The sequence below is a fragment of the Notamacropus eugenii genome, chromosome 3 (assembly GCF_028372415.1).
Source record: "Notamacropus eugenii isolate mMacEug1 chromosome 3, mMacEug1.pri_v2, whole genome shotgun sequence".
NCBI lineage: Eukaryota > Metazoa > Chordata > Mammalia > Diprotodontia > Macropodidae > Notamacropus > Notamacropus eugenii.
In genome coordinates this window covers 450194611-450218049 of record NC_092874.1, presented here as the reverse complement: position 1 = coordinate 450218049, position 23439 = coordinate 450194611, and the positions used below count along the sequence as shown (strand labels likewise).

The window sequence follows — 23439 nt, the reverse complement described above, 5'->3', positions numbered from 1 at the left end:
CTTGCTCCCAGGGTCCTCTTGACCCCAACAAAAACTCAATAGAGTCAAGGTCATCATCACTTATCAAAGCTGGTTCATATTTTTGTCTTTATTCTGAATAACTGTCAAGAGTAAAACCCCCAGGATACAGAACCCACTCTAAGTGAACAATAAGTTCTGAGTGGGCCAGGCCTTTCAAGAGCAGATTAAAAAAGAATGACCATATGTTTGCTCTGTCTTCAGGGCCCTTTATTCTAGCCAGCAAGAAACTCTCTTGATCTCCCAACTATAATAAATAAGGAAGGGCTATATGGTGTAGTATAAATTATAAGTGTAATAGGAATTTCAAAGAGAGGGTGAGGAGGGCACCACAAAGCAGGGAAAACTTCAGCTGTACCTTGATAAAATGAATATCCAATGACATATGGTGATAGAATGCCTTCTATGTGCCCCAGTGCGGGAATATCTGTTTGAAAACAAAGACCTTTCAAACTTTTCCTAATTCAAAATCATAAAATTGAAGAGTCAACAGGAAACCTTAGGTATAATTTTTTCCATCCTTCTGGAGGAGTTTATGATTGTTTTTAGGGGAAAATAATGATATATGACCAAATGCAAGGCAGAATTGTGTAAGTGTTCTGAAAGAAGTGCAAATAAAACATTAAGGAAGTTCAGACGTGGGAAAAGATTGTAGCTTCTAGCCACTGGAATCACTAAGGGCTTCATGGAAGAACTGAGTCATATTTCAGTTGATCTGATTGTCCCTCTTCAGTGTATCAAAAGACCAATGATTACCTCAGTGGGTACTCCTTGATTCATGCATGTCCCAACCCTTTAATTGATTCTTTCAGGAGCTGTTCTTTTAGTATCCCATTTCTTCAAATGCCTTACAAAATTTATGGTACTATTTGGGTTATTACTTGTTCAAATCCAGAGCTCCAAGAACCCACCATTGTGTATCCATGGCAGATCATGTCACAACCAAATGCAGAGTAAAAGACATTCAGTGAATCTGGTTACCAAAGTAAACAGCAAGGAATAGAATGAGGTTGTAGCTCTCTGCAGTTGCTCCAATTGTTTCCAGCAACAATCCATCCCCCATTAATTCCCTTGTCTCCCAAACAAAGCTAGAGAGGGACACAAATCACTCATGGCACTGGTGTTGAAGAAAAGAGTTGGGGGCTGCTCTACGTAATTGGCTCCCATTCCATCTCAATGCAACCATCTAGAGAGTATTAACTTTTCTCAGTCATGATCAGTGTCTTCATGAGATGCCCAACCTCAGTTTACTTTTTGCCCACCTCTGTGCTATAGACACCATCTTTTCTGACACTGCATCTTGGAATCCTGCACCAGACTCCTTCACAAGACTCCAGCAATGTTGTTTTTAAAGCTCCCAGACTGGGGCTTCTTCACCCCCAACCAGGTACATAATCACTGATGCCACCATGTGATTGGAAAATTACCTCTAATGATTGAAGAAGTCCTCTCAGTTTCAAGAACTAGAGGAAATGAAGAGTTCATGTTTCTTCTACACTATGACCAACAATGTCATTGCTTATCGGCCATCCTTGGCTGGTCCTTGGACAGCTGTCCAAACAAATTCCTCCATCATAGAGCTGAAGAGGGGCTAAGAAAGTGTCAGAAGTAGAAATGTAAGCCAAAATAAGTTATGCTTCAGTGATTCAATCAGTTCAGGATCTCATCCATGAACCTTTTAATATCCTCCAATTTTTTTGTGATTCTTCTCCATGCCTTTCCATAATCCATCCACGTAGGAACATTCAGTGTGCCAGAGGCTCTCTTCAGGGCATTTGGATGTTTTAGGGATACCATCAGCAACCTTTGGCCTATTCTTCTGTTCAGTATCATTCGACATAACTGGCCTGCTAGACTATTAACCCTAATTCTTGAATGCCAGTGTTGTTACCATTTTGTTCAGTCTTTTTTTTCAGTTGTGTCTAACCCTTAGTGACCCCACTTGGGATTTTGTTTTAAAAGATACTGCATTGGTTTGACATTTCCTTTTCTAGCTCATTTTACAGATGAGGAAACTGAGGCAAACAGGGTTAAGTGACTTGCTTAGGGTCACACAGCTAGTAAGTGTCCAAATCTAGATTTGAACTCAGGAAGATAGATCTTCCTGACTCCAGGTCAGGCCTTCTATCCTGTGCATCACCTAATTGCCTGTTGTTACCATATTATGGTATTATAGTGTTACCATACTATGTACCAATTTCCAGGAAGGTCTGCTGGTTACTACTGGTTGCTAATATGGTCATTGGTATAATAGAAGAAGAAAGCGATTTGGAGTCAGAGGACCTAAATTTGAATTCTAACCCTGCTATGTCTTCTCCATGTGACTTTGGGCAAATTATTTCACCTCTCTGAGACTCAGTTTCTTTATCTGCAAAAAAAGGAGTGGCGGGAGATTATGGATTAGATTATCTCAGGGGTCTCTTCCAGTTCTAAATGCTATTCTCTAACAACGTTCCCCATTTTAAGTGCTCCCTGGTTGGGTGGGTGTGGGTAATAATGGAAATTGGTCCCCTATTTGTACAAGATATTGCTTACTATATATATGCAAGTTAGGCTGGGAAATCTTCAAGGTAGTCATTGGTAATGAGAAATACTTTGTGGAGAGTTAATGAAAAATCAAAGATTAGACTTATCAGTTTGGGTAAAAATTTCAGTGTAGGCATTATGTTAGCACTTCTCAATTGTCCTGTACTTCTCTCCTGCCATTCCTCCATCATTCTTCTTTTCAAATTACCTCTTATTTATTTTGCTTATGTCTTGTTTATAGTGTTGTTTCCCCAGAAAGAATATAAGCAACTTGTGGGAAGGGATCCTTTTATTTTTGTCTTTACATTCCTGATACCTAGTTGAGTCCCTGGCACATAGTTTTGTTTGTTTGCGTTTGTCCTTTGTTGCCAAAAAAGACCATGCCATCAGATAAATGATGACATGACTTGCACTTGCCTTTGTTTTGAGTGAGGGAGGGCTGTGCAGGTCACCAGCCTCACTTCTCCTCCAGAGCCATCTGAATCCAGTGACCAGATATTCATCGGGATGACTGAAGATGGCCCAGGATGCACTGGGAGACCTTGGGCCCTTTAGGACAAGGTCTTTGTAGGTGCTCACTTAGGATGAGGCAATGCCCATTTATGGAATAGACCTGTTTAAGAAGTAGCCAGGGCATGGACCCTTTAATGAGGCCAAGAAAAGACATCAGGCTGGGAGGGAAACAGCAATAGTTACTATTGATAATCACTATAAAGCTAGGAGGGTCCAGTGGAGCCCTTAGGCAGGGGCCCACTGGTGTCCCAGCTTCAGAGTGTAACAGGTTTAAGGTTTTGGGAGAGGACAGAAGAGGGGAAGGGAGAGGAAGGGGAGGGGGGAGAGGAGGGGAGGGGAGGGAAGGAGCCAGTAAAACCCAAGTCAACTTGGGCATCTTTTGGCCACCCAAATTTACCTTCCTTTGGAGAGGAGAAGGAAGGGGAGGGGGAGGCAGACAGGAGAGGAGGAGTTAAGTTATCCAACTAGCTGAGTCCTCATTCAGCCGGTTGCAGTTACACAAGATGAATGTAAGGGAGTATATGTATGTCTAACTCTAGGATACATATGATTGGTCAGAAAGTAGTAAATGTCATTATGACCCAGTACACAGCTAGTTCAGTCACTACACAGCTGGTTCAAACTAATAAATTCTGTAAGTGCAACTGGCTGCTGTAGCAGGAAGGGAGGTAACAGTTTTTGCTGAGGTAGGTTGTTCTTGGGCTAGGAAGAAACTGACTGGGATAGTGTTTTGAGACTAGGGAGAAATGTGATTTTTGAGAAAAATGTGATTTTAGAATTGGGGTTCAAGCACAGGCATCCAGACATTATCATAGGCACTGGGTTAATTTAGCACACTCTTTTGTAAAGAATGCATTAACAGATAACTACTAAGCTAGGATGCAATTTTCATAGCAATTAATATAAACTTACAGTTAAAAATAATTCTGATTTGCCTGGGATCAAATATAGCATTTTTTTTTGTCTTTACCACCACAAAAAATCTAATTAAGTGCCTACTATGTGCCAGATACTGTGCTAAGTGCTGGGGATACCAAAGAAATAAAAAACAAACAGTTCTTGCTTTCAAGGAGCTCACAGTCTAATGGAAGAGAAAAACATGCAAACAACTCTATATACAAACTAGATATATACAGAACAAAGTGGAGATTATCCACAAAGGGAAGGCACTAGTGTTGAGAAGAATCAGGAAATGCTTGTAAAATGATTGATGGTAAGAATTATAGCATTGAAGAGACTCTTCTATGGTTTGGTTTGTGTGTTCTCTATGCCTATTGGACTGAGTGGGATTTTAGATAAATCTTTACCTTTCTAAGGAATATTAGTGTAGTATAGACACAAGAGACCAACTATATGCCTCCGATTTTTGCCTACGTGAGAAGGAAGTCTGTTGCCCCAGAAAATTTCCTTCAGGAAAGCACGAAGTGCATTGACTGTCATCTGAGGTCTAGGGCAGATGCACATTCTTAGTCTCTGCCATGTGGCGATGTCAGCATAAGGGACTGAGCTATACCATGCTTCCCCACCAACAGCCATGTTGATGAGGTTATGAGTCTGAACCCACACCAAAATGAATCTTTGGAAGAAGACTTCAGTGGAGGGAGATCTCTGTGATCCTGAATTCAAATCCAGTCTGAAATACACACTAGGTGTGTCACCTTAGGGAAGTTACTTAACCTCTGTCTGCCTTGGTTTCTTCATCTGTAAAATGGGGATAATAATAGCACCTACCTCTTAGGGCTGTTGAGAGGATCAAATGAGATAATATTTGTACAAAGTGTGCCTGGCACATAGCCAGTGCTATATAAATGTTAGCTATTATTGTATTATTTTTATTTCTGTTAAATATTTCATCTAATTAAACCATTATAAAGCCCTCCTGTGGAAGAGCTCTGTCTTGGCCATCTTTATTATCCCCCTCAGTGCCTAGCCCAGTGGTTTGGAAGGGTCTCCCTCAAATCTAATTCACTTGCAAGTCAAGACATCAAGACATCTGATGTCACAAGAACAAAGGATCAGCAACTGTAACAAAAAGGTGTCTATCCTTTGTCATCCTGGGTCCTGAAGATCCGCTCAGGAAATAATGGAGGCGCTGGGTAAAGAGGAGGCACTCAATAAATGTTATAGTGTTATAGCGTCTCTAGAATTCTTCCACAGTATTGTCCTTCACACACATCAAGTTCCAGCCAGATTGGTTTGCTTGTTGTTGTTCCCAATGAAGTCTCCAAGTTATAAAATATCTATTGATATGGGCTCAGAGGATACACTTTTTAAAATCAGTGTTATCAGTCTTCACAAATGACCCTAGGAGGTAGGGGCTTTACAGTGGAGGAAACTGAGGCAAGGGGCGTTAAGTGACTTGTCCAAGCAAGCTTCCTATCCTCTCTAAGCCAAATGGGAATACTCCTACCGCTTCCCTCCACTGTGTGGAGAATCCTAGCAGACAGACTGAGTAAGGTGCTTGCAGATCTGGATACACTAAATGAGTTATTATTAGTTCTGGCTCCTCGCGGGACGTCCTCAGTTTCAGGAAACCAGTTCTAGCATCAGGTTTGCATCCGAGGTGCGGTCCGTAGGTCAGACGAGGGAGCTGGACCAGATTGCTGCAGCCCCAGCTCCTAGAAGTGTGGACGGCGGGAGGCAGGAGGATGGAGCCAGCAGCCGGAGGTCCCACTAGGGAGATTTGAACGTGGGTGCCCTTCCTGGAGGCTCCACCTCTGAGACTGTGATAGCGCACAAGGGCACTTAGTGTTTACGGAAAGAAGGAAGGAGGGAAGGAGGGAAAGAAGGAAGGAAGGAAGGAAGGAAGGAAGGAAGGAAGGAAGGAAGGAGGGAAGGAGGGAAGGAAGAAGGAAGGAAGGAAGGAGGGAAGGAGGGAAGGAGGGAAGGAAGAAAGGAAGGAAGGAGGGAAGGAGGGAAGGAAGGAAGGAAGGAAGGAGGGAAGGAGGGAAGGAAGGAAGGAAGGAAGGAGGGAAGGAGGGAAGGAAGGAAGGAAGGAGGGAAGGAGGGAAGGAAGAAGGAAGGAACGAAGAAGGAAGGAAGGAAGGAAGGAAGGAAGGAAGGAAGGAGGGAAGGAAGGAAGGGTGGGGCTAGTCCAAAATCCCGACATTGGATGGATGGGGAAATTGTGGCAAGGAACGTAACCACATGGTTAGGCAGCAATCCCCGATCAGCATTTATTAAGCACCTACTATGTGCCTGGCACTGTACTGCAGGCCAAAGACAGCGCTGGCCCTCGAGGGGCTCACACTCGATTGGATCAGAGGTGGGATCTGAACCCAGGATTTCTGCCCCCAGACCCGGTGCTCTTCCTCCCGCGGTTCCCCTCCTGGGCCTCAGTTTCCCCAGGTGTCCAACCCAATCGCGGGCGGGGGCGGGAATCCAGGCTACACGTGCCCAGCAGCTGCCGGCGCTCGCAGCCTGGCTCTGGGCCGGGGGGGCGGGGCCTTGGCGCGGAGGCCCCGCCTCCCAGGTGTGCTTCCGGCCGGCCCGGGGCCCTGGCCCCGCCCAGAGCCTGTGGGGGCGCGCCGGGGCGCGGGGCCGCGCTGGGCGGCGGCGGGGACGAGGACGGCGGCCCGGGGAGCGTGCGCGCGGTGACGTGCCGGGCGCCATGTTGGGGAGCTGATTGTGGGCGCTCGGGAGGTGCTCCGTCGCTCGCTCGCTCCTCTCGCTGCCGGTGCCACCGTCGCCTCCGTGTGTGTGCGTGTGTGCGCGTGGGGGTGTGCGGTGTGTGTGTTCGAGAGGGCGAGTGTGCGGGCGTGTGTGTGCGTGAGAGAGAGGGGGCCGGGACGGCGCGAGTGTGCGCGCGTGTGCCTGCGTGTGTGCGGCCTGCGTGGGGGCGCGCGTGTGAGGGCGGCGGGGGGGCGGCGGCGTTCCGGGCCCGGGGACTCGGGACTCCGCGGAAGGAGGCGGCGGCGGCGGCGGCCGGGGACGCGGGCCACCATGGACATGGAGAGACTGCAGGAGGCGCTCAAAGGTGGGGGCCGGGGGAGGGGGCTCCGGGCGCCGACCCCCCCTCCCGCCGGGCCCCGGGGGCAGCCCCGCCCCGCCGGGAGCTTTGTGCCGGGAGCCGTCGGGGCTGGGGGGGCGCCGCACCTCTCCCTCCCCTCCCCCCCGAAACCCGGGCTGGGGGGAGGAGGAAGAAAGAAAAAAAAAGGGAAACCGGAGCCGTCCCCGCCCCCCACTTGTTGGCCTCCTCGCGGACGGACGGACGGGCGGCCGGGAAGTTTTCGGACGGCCCGGCCCGGCCCGGGGTGCCCTGGGGCCGGGGGTTCGCGCGTTCCAAGCCGCAGGCTGGGGGTTCGGGTTGCCAGGGAGAGGCTCCCCGGGCTGGGGAGGGGGCGGCCCCCGGGTCCGTCCTGGGGTGCTGTTTGCCCCTGGCTTTCCTGCTTCCCTTGAATGACAGGGGGACGGACTCGGGGAAAGTTTCCGATTGGAAGGAGCCTGGGGTGGGGGGACGACGGGGGCGGCCCCGGGCTTGCGGGGGTCGCGGAGACCGGGGGTCGCGGCCTTGTAACCGGTCCTTTTCTGTCTCCATCCCCTGCCCAGACTTTGAGAAGAGGGGGAAGAAGGAAGTGTGTCCGGTGCTGGATCAGTTTCTTTGTCACGTCGCCAAGACCGGGGAGACGATGTGAGTTCAAGAACTTTATTTTAGGGGCTAGAGGAGGGCTCGTGGTCCGAGGCTGTGCTGGAGTTAGTGCGAGAGTTCAACACCGGCCAGACCTGGACAGCTAGGCTCCCAAGTCCGCTGGCGTGGAGCGGCCCGTCCTGGGAAGCCTGGCCGAGCTGTCATCCCTGCGAAGCGTCTTTGTAACGTTCCTCATTCTTTCCTTTAGGAGCCGGGCTCTTGTTCGCTGCCTCGTGTCCCGTTTGTTTGGGGTTAGCCTGGGAGACCCTGGCCCCAGGAGTCTGGGGAAGAGTTGGTTAGACTCGTACTTTGTGGTCCTGAGCCTGAGACTTCACTCCTCAGTGCCCGGGGCACTTTCCTTTGAATTGGCCGGGGTGTCTTGGTGGGGCTTCCAGAGGTTCTACTTGAGGAATTCCTTGTACTGATGATTCAATCCGAGGTCCTGAAACAAGTGTGCATCAGTGAAAAGGAAGAAATGCCCTCGCGTTCTTTTGGTCGTAATGGGAAGAAACCATTTCTTTTCATTTTGTAATTAAATTGTCTTTTGTAGGTAACATTTTCTTCAAACTGGTGTCTGATCTGGTGTAATGTTGTTAAGTGTGAAGCCCCGTATCTGTTGGTTTTTATTTTTCTTGGGTTAGGGAAAGAGGCAGATATTTTATTAGTGACATTTGCTCCTGTTTTCATGTGTCCTAGAAACTTTTTAGGATAACTGACTTGTTACACTCAGCATTTTATTGGACACTTGACCTGAAAGTCACCTTCATTTTAAGAGTTGGAGGATGTTTTTATCCATATCATGTGTAGATGTTGGTGTGTGTCACAAGGATTTGTTTTTGTGCTCTACCTAGGTTAATCTCTGGAAAGCTGAGCTGCATTGATGACTTCCTTGTTGTCTCAGTTTTTGGCAGGAAGGGGAAAGGTTTCTTTGGGTGCCATGCTAGGGAATAAGCTCTCTTTCTGGCTCCTTACTCAACTCTTGATTTGAGGCCTAGTACAAGATTATAAGCTTCAGCAAGTGATAGGTTCTTATTTTTATCAAGTATTGAATTCATACAGGATTTGTTCGTACTTGTATACTGTATCATTAACAAGTTTAATCTCAAAGAGAAAAACAGAACTTTAATGCTTAAACTAATGAACCTGTTCTAAAAGGTTTTTAACCTTTCCAGAATTCTGCTAAAAATGTACCAGTGAGTTGAAAGGTGACTGTCCATTTAGAAAAAATGCAGCTTGAGAAAGATATTTGCCTTAAATGCTATAATGTTGGGCTGTGTATGTACTGTAATTTTGAGAAATGATGAAAAGTAAATATACAGTAGGTACGTTATTTTACTATTTAGTTGAAGACAAGCCTAAAAATTATTAAAGTTTTGTTTGCTTAAGTACATTGATTTCTAGAATATCACTTATACAGGCTCACATTTTTAATCCTTATAGTTTGACTGATCAGTTAAGCCAAACATCTTTATCTCAGCAGGACATTTCAAAGGAAAGCAGTGGCATTGTTCATGGTCCCAAAACTTCTGAAGCTTTCCAATAGATAATTACTACTAATACCATCTGTGAGTAAATATATAAGGAGACCAATAAACCTGTCTGAATGATAAGATGGTGTTATACCTAGTTTTAGGATTTTTTAATTTATAAATATGGTAAAGAAGCCAATAGGCAGTTCTTTGAAAATTTCTTTTACTGACTCACTATTTGAATATGTCTATTTATTTGGAAATTATTTTTTATCCCTATTAGGGAATTTAAATGAATTTAGTTACCACAGTAAATATTTGTGAAATATCAACATCTGGAGTTAAAACAATCAGTATTTAAAGCTATTCATTCTGAGATTGTGGAACATTTTGTTTTCTTACCACACAACCAAGACATGTTTATGCTTTTTGCTTAGCATTTAATTTTTTCCCAGAATGGGTATGGATTAACTTTTAGTAGTGAAAGAGAAACTAAAATATTTGTATACCTCTTTTCCTCCGTATATTTTATGATTGTCTAGTTTTGTCAGGTCTTTGATACTGTAGCTGGGGAAAGAAAAATGTAAGAATAGCAATTTAGTTTTTGAATATAATTTATGTGAGATATTATGTTAGAATTTCAAACTTTTGGTCATTGGTATTTTCATTAAGACATAAGAAGATGCAGGATGCAGTAAAAATAAGTGAAAAGTAAAGTAAAAAAGTGAAGTAAAAAAGCTTATGAATGAAATTCAGAAATGATTAACTTTCCATCAACTTTTAAAGGTTACCTTATTATTGACATTTTTATTGTGCTTTAGTATTTTACAGTTTGCTTTATCTGTATTATCTTACTTTGAGCCTTAAAATAGGCCTGTGAAGTATTACTTTTTTCCATTTTACAAGTCATCAAAGTCTTGGAGATTAAGTGCCTACTATGTCCCAGGCACTATGTTAAATCCTGGGGATACATAAAGGGCAAAAGACAATTCCTGTCCTCTAGGACTCAGAAATGTGGGAGATAACAAGCAAACAAAATATGTTCAAATAACCTATATACAAGATAAATAAAGAATTAAAAGAGAGAAGATTACTAGAATAGAGGCTTGGAAAGGCCTCCTGTAGAAGATGGGATTTAATTGGGACTTGAAGGATGCCAGGGAAGCCAGTATGAGATGAGCATTTCAGGTATGGGGGACAGCCAGAGAAAATGATGGATACAGCCAGGAAGCCAGTGTCACTGGATTAAAAAATATGTGTCAGGGAGTAAGATATAAGAAGACTGGAAAGGCCTGGAAGCCTAAGTTATGAAAGAGCCATTTGTATTTCATCCCAGAGGTAATAAGGAGCCACTGGAGTTTATTGAGTTCAGGACATGACATGGTTAGACCTACACTTTAGGAAAACCACTTTGGTGGCTGAATGGAGGATGGATTGGAGTGAGGAGAGGCTTGAAACACACAGACTCTAGCCCCTTCCCATTGAAGTTGTTGAGGTGTTAGTGATGAAGGCCTGCAGCAGGGTGGTGTCAGTATCAGAGTAGAGGAGTTCACAGAACAGATCCCTTTCGTCAAAGTATTCATTCTGCAAAACTTGGACTTGATCCAAAGGCTGAACCAAAGGACCTAGAAAGCCACAATATTTCTCATCCTGGTAGAAAGAATAAAGGGAGAAGAGAAGAGAGCTCAGAACAGAACCCTGTGGGACACTTACTGGTAGAGGGCAAGGGCTGGCTGGCTGAACATCTAGCAGAGGAGGGGTCTGACAGGAGGAGAACCAGGAGAAACTTGTCCCAAAACCTAGAGAGAAAGAGTGTTGAGGAAGAGAGGAGGATCGACAGTGTCAAAGCTGAGGAGAGAATATGGAAGTCATTGGATTTGTGTATTAAGAGACCATTGGTAACTTGGAGAGAACATTTGGTGGAATGATCAAGTCACAAACTGGATTGTAAAAGGTTAAGGAGAGAGTAAGAGGAGAGAAGGTGGAAGCAGCTATTGGGGATTAGACAGACTTTTTTTTTTTTTACCCCACCCCCACCCCATTATTATTTATTTTTAGCATTTAAAAAAAATTCCAATATTAAGTTCTAAATTCTAAACTCTCTACCTCCTGCTCTTCCCTCACCCACTGAGAAGGCAAGAAACGTGGTATCAGTTACATATGTGAAATCATGCAAAATGTTTCCCTATTAGCCACGTTTTGAAAAAAAAAAAAGTGAAAAAATTATAGTTCAGTTTGCCCTCAGACTCTGTCAGTTCTCTTTGGAGGTGGATAGCATTTTCAGTATAAGCCCTTCATTATATTGATCAGAAAAACTAGTTGATCATTGCACAATATTGCTGTTAGTGTGTACATCATCTCCTGGTTCTCGCCTCTCTTTATCATCAGTTTATATTAGTCTTCGTTGGCCTTTCTGAAACCATCCCCTTGTCATTTCTTACATCACAATCATATGCCACAACTTGTTCTCCCTTTCCACAATTGATAAATATTGCTTCAATTTCCAGTTCTTTGCCACCATAAAAAGTGCTGCTATATTTTTTTACTCACATGGGAAAAAAACTTTAAAGAATAGGTTACTTATTCTTTAAGGATGAATTGTGAGGACTCCTCTGAACGATCGGCTTGGAAACTGGCAACATAAGAGTCCTTCAGTGAATAGTGACTGGGTTAAATTGTAACAATGCGTTTTAAAAGTTTATCGAGGCCAAAAATGAGGCTAACTGCTGACCAGTGATGTCTGATGACCAAAATGTGCATTCTTACTACTCATTTAGGAATGTCAACATATAATTATGTCTCTGCATAGCTATATATCTCTTTAACGTATTGAGATGTTCTTGAGTGCAGATTTTTTTTTTCCATTTTGTATCTACCAAGGCCTAGTAGTGTATACTCAGGATCTTAAATATGCTTATTCATTGACTTGAAAGGAAAGAACAGAGCAGTGTAATTTTAACACAGGGGTTCAATCTGAGAGGATCTCAAATTGGAATTAGGGGAAAAACATTGTTCAAGTTTTACTTTTGAAAACTTATTATGAAAAAGACAGGAATAGGACAGTAGGGTCTGCACCATGAGTTCTTGTAATTTTATTTGATTTGTACCCCCTTTGTTATGTGTATCTGAACTGGATTGTTAATGTGTGTTTCTCACTCTTTCCAATTTAATTTCTTGTTGCTGTACATTTGATCAAGTATTTGATGGTATAGTCAATCTCAGAGGGGAAGACCCTCAGTGTTTCTGGCCAAAACTGAAACAATTGCAATTTTACATTCTCTCTGAGCCAAACTGTGACCAAGTGGGTCTTGGCCTGGGACCTATTGTTAGCCAATCTGAAAGCTAGAATGATTTGGTTTTAAGACTGGTCCTTAAGAAAGAAACCTAACCAGGTAAACCCTAGTTGTTTTCTCAATCAAAATTTACATTCCTTTGACCAATAATAGGTCCCAGCCTAAACCTCATTTGGTCATTGTTTGGGTTTTGATTGCTCTGGGTGAGTGTAAATAGCAATTGTTTCTGTGGGGTTTTTTTGGGTGATTGTTTTCTGACTGGATAAAAGAGGCCATTTTCTGTCTCATTTCTTACCTAGCCTTGATCACTGATCGGAAGTTGTCTCAGTCAGACTGAGACCTGTTAAAGACCTTAGCTTAAAAAGGCCACTGTCACCCACTGCATCTAGGGCCATCTCCAGTTATCCTGATATATGTCTTGCCACTGGACCCAGATGGCTCAGTAGGAGAAAGTGAAGCTGGTGCTTTTGCCCAGCCCTCCCTCACTTAACTCCAATTCACTTACATGTCACACCATCACTTCGCTGATGTCATGGTCCTCTTAGAGAAGAATGAAGGATAAACAACTTCTCCTTTTTACACATGTACAGTGTTTTAGTCAAGTGGACTACTCTGTTGTGTGAACCTGTCCCTCCCCTCTTAGCTTATATGTTTAGTATAGCTATAGGTGAGCTTTTGTTTTCCTCATTAAAATATAAACTTGAGGCCAGAAACTTTCATTTCTTTCTTTGTATACCAAGTGCCTAGCACAGAACCTGGCACAGTGTAGGCACTTAAATATTTGTTGCTCAATTAATTCGTATCTAGTACTGAAACAGATGGAGCACACTAAGAGATACATGAGGAACTGTACCTGCAGAGAACCTCGTATCACCTCCCACCTCTTGTGTACCACTATCTAAGTTTCTGTAGCCAGCTAACTTAAGTTTTAGTTGCCTCATCTGTAAAAGGAGGGGGCTAGTCTACATATTTTCTGAGGTCCCTTCCAGCATCAGATCTGAGACAGTCACTTGTTTTATTAAACTTAATATCAACAAAGATTCAGGAAAACATGACTATAGAACGAATCCTTGCTCTATTGCTTGCTACCTGCCGTGACCTTAGGAAACATCTCTGGGTCTTAGTTTCCTCATCTGAAAAATAAGAGGGGTGGACCACATAGTTTTCAAGATCCTTCTTAGCTCTAAATCTTTCAGAAATTTCCTCTAGGTCAAGATTTCTTAAGCTGGGGTCCTCCAGCTATTTTTTTCGATGTTTTGACAGCTGTTTCAGTATAATTAATTTCCTTTGAAATTCTGTGTATTTTTTTCATTTAAAAGCATCATTCTGAGAAAAGGAGCCAGTGAGCTTCATTAGGTTGCCCAAGGAATCCATGACTTAAAAAAGGTTAAAAAGCCATGCTTCTCTCAGATTAGCAGTAAAACTCAATTACTTGTTGTGTTTAAATGCCTGTATAAGCTTTAATGCAAATATGACTTAAAAAAAAACTGGTGGAAGGATACCATGTTTCATAGTAGAGAGAACAATTATTGTTGAATAATTTGCATTTATTTAACCAAACACTTTATTTTATACATATGAATACCATAAAACTTCTAAATTGTATCCTGTAATTGTCACTACTTACCTGTTCAAATCTTATCAGGTGTTCTGCCATATCTATGCTGAGCTATTAATGCTTCATATAGTGCAGTTTTTTTTTCCAGACTCTTATTTGGAAACTATTTTTGATATAGAAGACGATATACATATGTCTGTGTGTGTATATATGTGTTTTTGTGTGTATAGATACATATATATCTATCTCTGAGTTCCTTCCCCCCACCTTTCTCTTCCTTTTGATTCTTCCAGGTTTGTTTCCTTTCAGTGCTATGGCCTCTTAGGTATTGTTTAACCTTTTCCAAATAGCTTCTCAGAAGTTTCATCCTCAGTTCTGCCTGCCTAGAGTGATTGCTTTAAAAATTGTAACCTATAATTGGTTAACCTAGGCCTTTAATTATCTGGGGACTTCCAGGTGGAAGTACTGATTTTGGAATCCCCAGTGTCTACTTAGGTGTCTTCATTCCTCCTGTTTGCTCTGTTCTCATGTTTACTTCCTGATAAATCTCTCAGAATACTTTGAAACTCAGTTTGGAATTATGCTTTTTTCATAGAAGCCAGGCTTGAGACTACTCTGCATTATTTGTTTCTCTATAATGCTGTCCTCAGTCTCCCATACATATCTGTTACTCTCACATCTCTTGCTTTGGCATCACTGACCATAGATGCTAGCCAGGATATGTCATAGGAACTATTAGACAGTGTTTTGTCTCTGTGCATTTTGAGGAAAAAGAAAAAGACATTTTCTGGCAAGTGTCGTGAGGTAAGTAATTTGTATGAGTTTGCAACTGATTTATTTCTGCTTTCTGTCTAGGAAAAAGGTGTCTTTTATATAACGGCATATTAAGTAGATAGGTGTGGATAGTCCCTTAGAAATGAAAGAACCCATCCTTGCTGGATTTAGAATAATTGCTAGGAGTCAGTCTTTCCCATAGCTTTTCACCTAAGTTGAGTACTGCATTTCTACGTAGTAGCAAAAACTTACTATTTAATTCTTTACCATCAAACAAACTATTTATACACATTGCACTTTAAGGTTTGCAGAATGCTTTTGCATGATTTAATTTGGTCTTCAGAACATTTCTGAGCTTAAGATCACAGATTGTGTCATCCTAGTTTTACAGATAGAAAACTGAGGCTTAGGATGGTGAGAAATGACTTGCTTGGGGTAGTCACCGAGGCAGAGTCAGGAGCGTGGTGAAGTGTCTCTTCCTTCATCTTCAAGCCATGTTTTGTTTTTTTTTTGTCTTACCTTTCTCCCTCTACTAACCATGTATTTTGTAAGGAGGGTGAACCTGGAAATTAGATTTTTCTACAGAAAAACAAAGAAAACTAGGTATAATTTTAACCAACATGAGGAGAATTTCGTAGTTTACTTGATTTTATAGTTTATACCCTTTTGGAGACTGTTCTCTTCTGGACAGTGGTCGACTCCAAAACATATTTCATCTCCTCAATTGACCTGAAATGATTCTGAGAAATAATTTAGGTTCCGAATGACATTGGACCACTGGGTTGAACCCCTTCTGCCTCTTAGCATCCCCATCTCTTCTGAATATCCATATTAAGGTAGTTGATAGGGCCTGAAGGAGCAGCACAAAATATGGAGTACAACACGCTCTGTAAGCTAATAAGTGCTGTAACTTGGGTTTTGTATGGACTGTGCCTTGTAATACTGCCATTGTAATTTATGCACATGGTGCCAGTGACGAAGATAGTATGCCTTTTTGATTTCATTGTGATTAAAATGTTGTAAGTAATGTTTTTCTCCCTGGCAGAAGCCTAATGTGTGGTATTTGGATCTTTATAATTTTATGTTTGAGTCTACAAATGTAAAAAAATCCAGTTGTATTGTGTGCAGAGATTGAGTTTAGTTTTTGTTTTTAATTCTCTGCCTCATTAATTATGAAAACCATCAGAATTAGTTCTCTACTTGTTTCTTCCTGTTTTACTGGTAGAAAAAACAAGTGCAAAATAAGGTGATATTGATGCCTTTAATAAATGTTTTTCAATTATAGTTGTTTGGAATGGTAGGGAAGGACATTTAAAGTTTGGGACAGAGGTGGAAGCAGGTTTTGCAAAAGGACAATTCTCATGTGTTTAGGGTGTGGTGAGAATGTTGGTCTGGCACCTTTTCCTCAGCAGTGTTTTGAGATATGTGTACACACATACGTATACAAGTACATATGTCTATCAGATCTTTATAGTTGGTGTGATTTTTAAAAGTTTTTTAAAGTACAAAATTTTTAAAGTTTTAAAAAATATCTCATGTGTGTATGGATCAGTATATTCTGGATTAGCTCCAGATTTTTATCAGAATGTAACTGTGTTAAGCAGGCCAGATGACTGAGGCTCTCTCTGACTTGATCTTAAACAATCTGGAAGTCTAGGTGTAAGCCTGAAGGCACAACTGGACTATCATTCTTGTCTATTTCAAAACCATCTTGAAATAGATAAATGGTTTATAATTAAGATGATAGACAGTGTGGCATGGGTAGTGATAGTATTGCCCCTTCAAGAAAAAAAAAGAAAAGAATGCCAACAAAACAAATTACTGAATGGAAGGAAATTTTAAGATGACATGGTATAAAGTAAGGTAGACATGTTACAGTTTAGAGAGATTGCCTTGAAACCAGGAAGACTTTTGACATATACTTGGCTCTGTGACTGAGGAAAGTCACTTAACAGAAAAAGTTGATCTGCATTGTTTTCTCATCTGGGAGTTTACTCTACCACTGAAATCTGGGTGTGGAGCCTGTTCATAGAAGTTTGGTGCATTAATTTGACATATATAATTTTCTGTATGTATGTGTATACTTGTGGTTTGGTGAATAGAGTATCAGGTCTGGAGTCAGGATGACTTGAGTTCAAATGTGACTTCATCTACTAGCTTTGTGACCCTTGAGCAAGTCACTTAATCTCTGTTTGCCTTCGTTTCTTCATCTTTAAAATAGGGGTAATAATAGCCTCAACCCCTACCTTATACTCATGAGATAATTATGAAGTGCTTATTAATAACACAGTACCTGATGCATTTAGATACAGCCATAATGTGGAATTATAGTTAGGTCAAGAAAAAGCATTGTTTTTTAAAACATAAACATGATAGTAGCAAAATTGCTGACTTATCTTTGTCCCTTTGTGAATTTTCTTCTGTCTTCTAAATTTTTTAGTGTTTTATTGACACTTTTTTTCTTGTTGGGTAAAGCATTACTGTAACTACCCACCAATTTCTCCACTTCCACAGCTTAAGCCCCTCCCATCACCACCCTATCTTTAACAAGTAAGTATAGTAAATTAACACATTCACACACTGTGTCTGAAAAATTTATATCTCATTCATTCTGCACCTCTAGTCCATCACGTTACGTCTGTGTCAGGAGATGGGAAGCATGATTCCTCATCAGTCTTCTGAAGTTATTGTTGATTATTGCATTGATCAGAATTCTAATACTCTGAAAATATTTTTCTTTCCCCTATTGTAATTGTGTTGCTGGTTCTATTTTCTTCATGAATCTGTTGTTACAAGTTTTGGGATTTACGTGAATTTGTTCTTTTTGTAACTTCATGCAGTGCAATAATATCTCTATAATCCATGCACATAATTTGTTCAACCCTTTCTTCAGTTGATTGACACTTTGTTTTGAGTTTTTTGCTGCCCCATAATCTGTTTCTGTGTTTTTATGCATATGTATCTTTACCTCCTTGGAGTTTATATCTAGTCATAATATCTTTGGATTAGAAGATATGCATAGTTTATTAAACACCTATTATGTGCCAGGCACTGTGCTAAGTGCTGGGAATATAAATTTTAAAAAGCCATTCCCTCTTTTTCAAGAAGCTTACCATCTAATGAGGGAAGAAAATACACAAAAGAAAGCTGAAAACTTGGGCGTGGCATGGGGAAGTCAAGTTCAGAATGAGTGCAGCTGGATTGGAAATGAAACGTCTTCAGTCTCTTCACATAGAAGTTGAGGAGTTCATGGCTCTACTTACTTCTCAATCAGGGACCAGGGTACTGATGAAATGAATGTATTAAAGGCTTTTTGTATCTTGCTAGAGGATATTTATTTCCCAGTGATGAGTTTACTGGGGGGCATGGTGAAATCAAATCCAAAATGAGTGCAGCTGGAGAAGTCACTGTAATGTGATTGTCCTCATATAGCTCCTCTACCATTTGTCATTCTGTTTTTGAAAAATTGTCTTTCCAGTTTGGATTTAAGATGGAACTTCTGAGTTGCTTAAATTTACTTTTCTCTTATTAGTGACTTGAAGTACGTATTCAGTTACTATTTTATGTGAGCTCTCCTTCGCGTTCCTTATTTTTTAAAAATTGTATTTTTTCTTTTGAAAACTATTCATATGCTTGTCTGTTAGAGAATGGCATGCATTCTTTTAAATTTGTCTCTATTCCTTACGTATTTCACATATCAGATCTTTATTAGAGAAATTTGATCCACCATTTCCCTTTTAATTTTCAACTTGATTTTGTTTGTGCAAAAACTTTTCAATTTATGTCATCAAAATTGTGCATTTAATTTTTTATGTTTATTTCATTCTGTTTAAGAACTACAGCTTTCCATATATCTAAGAGTTGTGAAAGATATCTCTTTTTCAATCCTTTAATTTGTTTATTATGTCCTCTTATACGTCAGTCTGGTTTTTATTTGGAAATTACTGTGTTATATAGTGTGAGATATTAGTCTAAACTTAATTTTCTGTTAGATTGCTTTCTAGTTTTGCCAGCAGTGTTTATCATATAGGGATTTCTTGTCCTAGTAGTTGGTACTCCTTGGATTTATTGAATGCTGTTACTCTAAGTTCTCTTGCTTTGCAGTCTTGTTTCGTTTCTTAATCAGTACCAAATATTTTTGATGGTTTCAGAGTTGCATAATTTGAAATCTAGTAATGCTTGGCTTATTCTTTTTTGTTTTGTTTTGAATAAGGGTTTTATTATTGATTTGTCTCTGGCTGTGCCTATACTGTGCTTTCTGTTCTCCAACCTCTTCTTCTGAATTGGAATTCAAGCTTCCCAACCTTCTAACCTGCTGCTTCTGATCTTCCTTATCTTCTTCTTACATCTTATTCTCTTCTACAAACTGTGTGATACAGTGACACTGTAGGCTTATTCATTTTTGCGTTAACAAATTTTTTTTAACCTCTTACATTGTTACTTTTTCTAATTTTATAAAATAATTTTGTTTCATGTTATGGCACTTAAATATGCAAATTCATTTCTGTAGCCTTGTTTTTGTTATTTTGGCCTGACTCAACCATGAGCAATTAATATCTCTAGTTAGTTAGGTCTTTGTTTCTATAATGTTTTGTAGTTGTAGTCATATAATTCCTTTGTTTGATAGATAGAAAGGTGCATTATTCTTACGAGTTGAATAAAATGACATCCTTTTCCAATTTTCTACCCCTTCTTATTTCCCCCAAATAATTGTTTTACAAGTGGATTTTTTCATTGATCTATGAAATAAGCGCAATAGTAGACTTGGATAATATCTTATAATATTGTATTTTTGTGTGTAATTTTCCAAATTGTGACTTGTTTGGAAAAATTGGAAGTTTTTAAAAATTATTTTTAATTTCAAATTCTTTTCCTCCATTCCCTCCCCAACCCTTTGAAAAGACAAGAAATATGATACCCATTTTACATAGGAAGCCATGCAAAACATTTCAACGTTATCTTTGTTGTGAAAAAAAATAAATAGGAAAAAATATGCTTCCGTCTGCACTCAGTCTAATCAGTTCTCTATCTGGAGGTGTCCTTTGGAGATGTCATGGATCATTGCATTGTTAAAAGTTGTAATAAGCCTTTTCCTGCTGATAATCATAACAATATTGTTCTTATTGTGTACATTGTTCTCCAGGCTCTTTCAACTTCACTTTGCATGAGTTCATGTGGATTTCAGCAGGTTTTTTTGAAACCTTCCTGTTCATCATTTCTTATGGCACAATGGTATTACATCACAATCATTTTCCATGACTGGTTTCACGATTCCCTAGTTGAAGAACATCTTCTTGTTTCTAAGTCTTTGCCACCACAGAAAGCTACTATAAATATTTTTGTACATCCTTTTACTTTGATCTCTTTGGGGCATAGGCTCTAGTGGCAGTATTGCTGGGACAGTAGTTATTCACAGTTTTATACTTTTGGACATAGTTCTGAATTGTTCTCTGGAATGGTTGGACCATTTTATAATTCCACAAGCAATTCATTATTGTACCTATTTTCTTACATTCCTGCCAGTATTTGTTATTTTTCTTTCCTGTCATATTAGCCAATTGGATAGGTGTGAGGTGGTACCTTAGAGTTTTAATTTGCATTTCTCTGATGATTAGTGCTTTAGAGCATTTTTTCATGTGACTATTAATAGCTTTAATTTATTCTGAAAATTGCCTGTTCATATCCTTTGACCATTTATCAATTGGGAATGGCTCTTATTTTTATAAGTTTGGCTCAGTTCTCTCTATATTTGGGAACGGAGATTTTTGTCTGAACAACTTCCTGTTTTCCTCCTAATTTTGGCTGTGTTGCTTTTGTTTGTGCAAACCCTTTTTAATTTAATGTAATCAGGATTACTCATTTTACCTCTCATCCTCTTTCTCTTGTTTGATCATGAACCTTTTTACCATTCATAAATTTAACAGGTAATTTTTTCTGTGTTCTTCTAATTTGCTTATGATATCATGCTTTATTTCCAAATCATGTACCCATTTGGAACTTGATTTGGTAGCTGATGTGAGATATTGACCTATGCCTGGCCTCTGCCAAATTGATTTTTAATTTTCCCAGAAATTTTTGCCAAATGACAAGTTCTTCTTGGATTTTTGGTTTTATCAAACACTAGTTTACTATGATAGTTTATTTCTGTATATTGTGTACCTAACCTGTTTCACTGATTAACCATGTTTTGATGATTATACTGCTTTCTAGCATAATCTGAAATCTGGCCCTGTTGGACCATCTTCCTTTGCTTTTTTAAAAAATTGATTTCCTTGATATTCTTGACCTTTTGTTCTTCCAGTTGAATTTTGTTATTGTTCTATAAAATAACTGTTTGATAGTTTGATTGGCATGGCACTGAGTAAGCAATTTAGGTAGAATTGTCATTTTTATTACATTGGCTTAGCCTACCCATGAGTAATTCATATTTCTCCAGTTGTTTAGATCTATCTTTGTTTGTATGAAAAGTGTTTTGTAATTGTGTTCACATAGTTCCTCTGTGTGTTTTGGCAGGTGGACTTCTCAGGATTTTACACTGTCTGCAATTATTTTCAATGAAATTTCTCTATCTCCTCCTGCTAGGTTTTATTGGCAATATATAGAAATGCTGATTTGTCTGAGTTCATTTTATGTCCTGCAACATTTCTGTAGTTTGTAATTGTTTTCTAGTTAGTTTTAAGTTGAATCTCTAGAATACTCCATGTCCGTGACCATATCATCTGCCAAAAGTGATCGTTTTGTTTCCTTGCTTTCTGTGCTTATTTCTTTCTTTTCTTACTGTTATAGCTAGCATTTCTAGTACAGATTGGAAACATGGTGATAATGGGCACCTTTACTTCACCCTGATCTTACTGGAAAGCGTCTAGTTATTCCCATTGCAGTTAATGTTTGTTCTTGGTTTAGGAAAGATATAACTTACTTAAAGAAAAACTCCATTTGTTCCTATGATTCCTAGTGTTTTTCAATAGAAATGGGCATTGTATTTTGTCAGATGTATCTGTTGATACACTCATGTATAAGAATTTTTTTGATATGTAACGCTTACAGTGCTTCCAATAATAAGCCAGCCCTGCATCCAACCACTTTATGATGTATTGCTGTAATCTCTTTGCTAGTAGTTTATTTAATATTTATTAGGGAGATTGTTCTGTAGTTTTCTTTCTGTTTGTGCTTTCCCTAAAAATTTTATTTTCCAAAAGTAAAATGCAGCACTTTGAAAATTCAGTTTCCGATGGCTAAAAGAATTCTTTTTTGAAAATTTCTCCCCCAAATTTAGTAATTTTTCAGTTTTCAGCATTCACTTCCGTAAGTTTTAAAATTGCTTCTTCTCCGTCCCCAAGGCGGCATGCAATCTCATATGGGCTCTACACATACATTCCTATTAAACACATTTTCACTTTAGTCATGTTGCATAGAAGAATTATAGCGAATGGGAGAAACCATGAGAAAAACTAAACGTGACAAAAGAGAAAATAGTCTGCTTTATTCTGCCTTCTGACTCCATAGTTCTTTCTCTGGATGTGGATGGCATTTTGCATCATGAGTCTTTTAGGAATGTTTTAGGTCCTTGCATTGCTGTGAAGGGCTAAGTCTGTCAAAATCAGTCTTTGCTCACTGTGGCTGTTAACTGTGTATAGTGTTCGCCTAGTTCTGCTCTCTTCATTCAGCATCAGTTCATGTAAGTCTTTCCAGGCTTTTCTGAAGTCTTCCTGTTCATTTCTTATATGGCACAATAGCATTCCATTGCATTCACATACCACAGCTTGTTCAGCCATTCCCTAATTGAAGGACATCTCCTTGATTTCCACTTCTTGGCCACCACAAAAAGAGCTTCTATAAATATTTTTGTACATGTGGGTCTTTTTCCCATTTTTATTATCTCTTTGGGATACAGTCCTAGAAACAGTGTTGCTGGGTCAAAGGATATTCACATTTTTATAACCCTTTGGGCATGTTTCCAAACTGCTCTCCAGAATAGTTGGATCAGCTCAGAGCTCCACCAACAATGAATTAATGTTCCACCTCTCCCACATCTCCAACATTTATCATCTTTTTGTTTTGTCATATTAGCCAATCTAGTAGGTGTGATGTGGTACCTCAGAGTTATTTTGATGTTCATCTCTCTAACCAGTAGTGATTTAGAGCATTTTTTATATGCCTATAGATAGCTTTAATTTCTTCCTATGAAAATTGCCTGTTCATATCCTTTGACCATTATCAATTGGCGAATGATTTGTGTTCTTGTAAATTTAACTCAGTTCGCTATATGTTTTAGAAATGAGGCCTTTATCACAGACACTATTTGTAAAGATTCTTTCCCAGTTTTCTGCTTCCCTCCTAATCTTGGTTACATTGGCTTTGTGCAAAACTTTTCAATTTAATGTAATCAAAAGTATCCATTTTGCATTTCATAATGTTTTCTATCTCTTGTTTGGTCATAAATTCCTCCATTCTCCAGAAACCTGACAAATAAACTATTTTTTGCTCTCCTAATTAGTTTATAGTATCAACCTTTATACCTAGACCATGTACCCATTTGGACTTTATTCTGGTATACAGTGTCAGGTGTTGGTCTGTGCCCAGTTTCCACCACACTTTTCCATTTTTCCCAACAGTTTTTGTCAAACAGTGAGTTCTTATCGCAGAAGCTGGGGTCCTTGG

The 23439-nt window shown here is 40.0% G+C and overlaps 1 protein-coding gene across 1 annotated transcript in view; it reads left to right on the top strand.

The window, feature by feature from the left end:
* The first annotated feature begins 6655 nt into the window (after positions 1–6655).
* The window catches only part of PPP4R2 (protein phosphatase 4 regulatory subunit 2), a 54760-nt gene continuing 37976 nt past the window's right edge, over positions 6656–23439 (top strand). The window contains exons 1-2 of the mRNA XM_072598659.1: positions 6656–7033; positions 7606–7687. Coding sequence (XP_072454760.1) covers positions 7000–7033; positions 7606–7687 — 116 coding nt within the window. The 5' untranslated portion in view covers positions 6656–6999. The remainder of the gene's footprint in view (positions 7034–7605; positions 7688–23439) is intronic.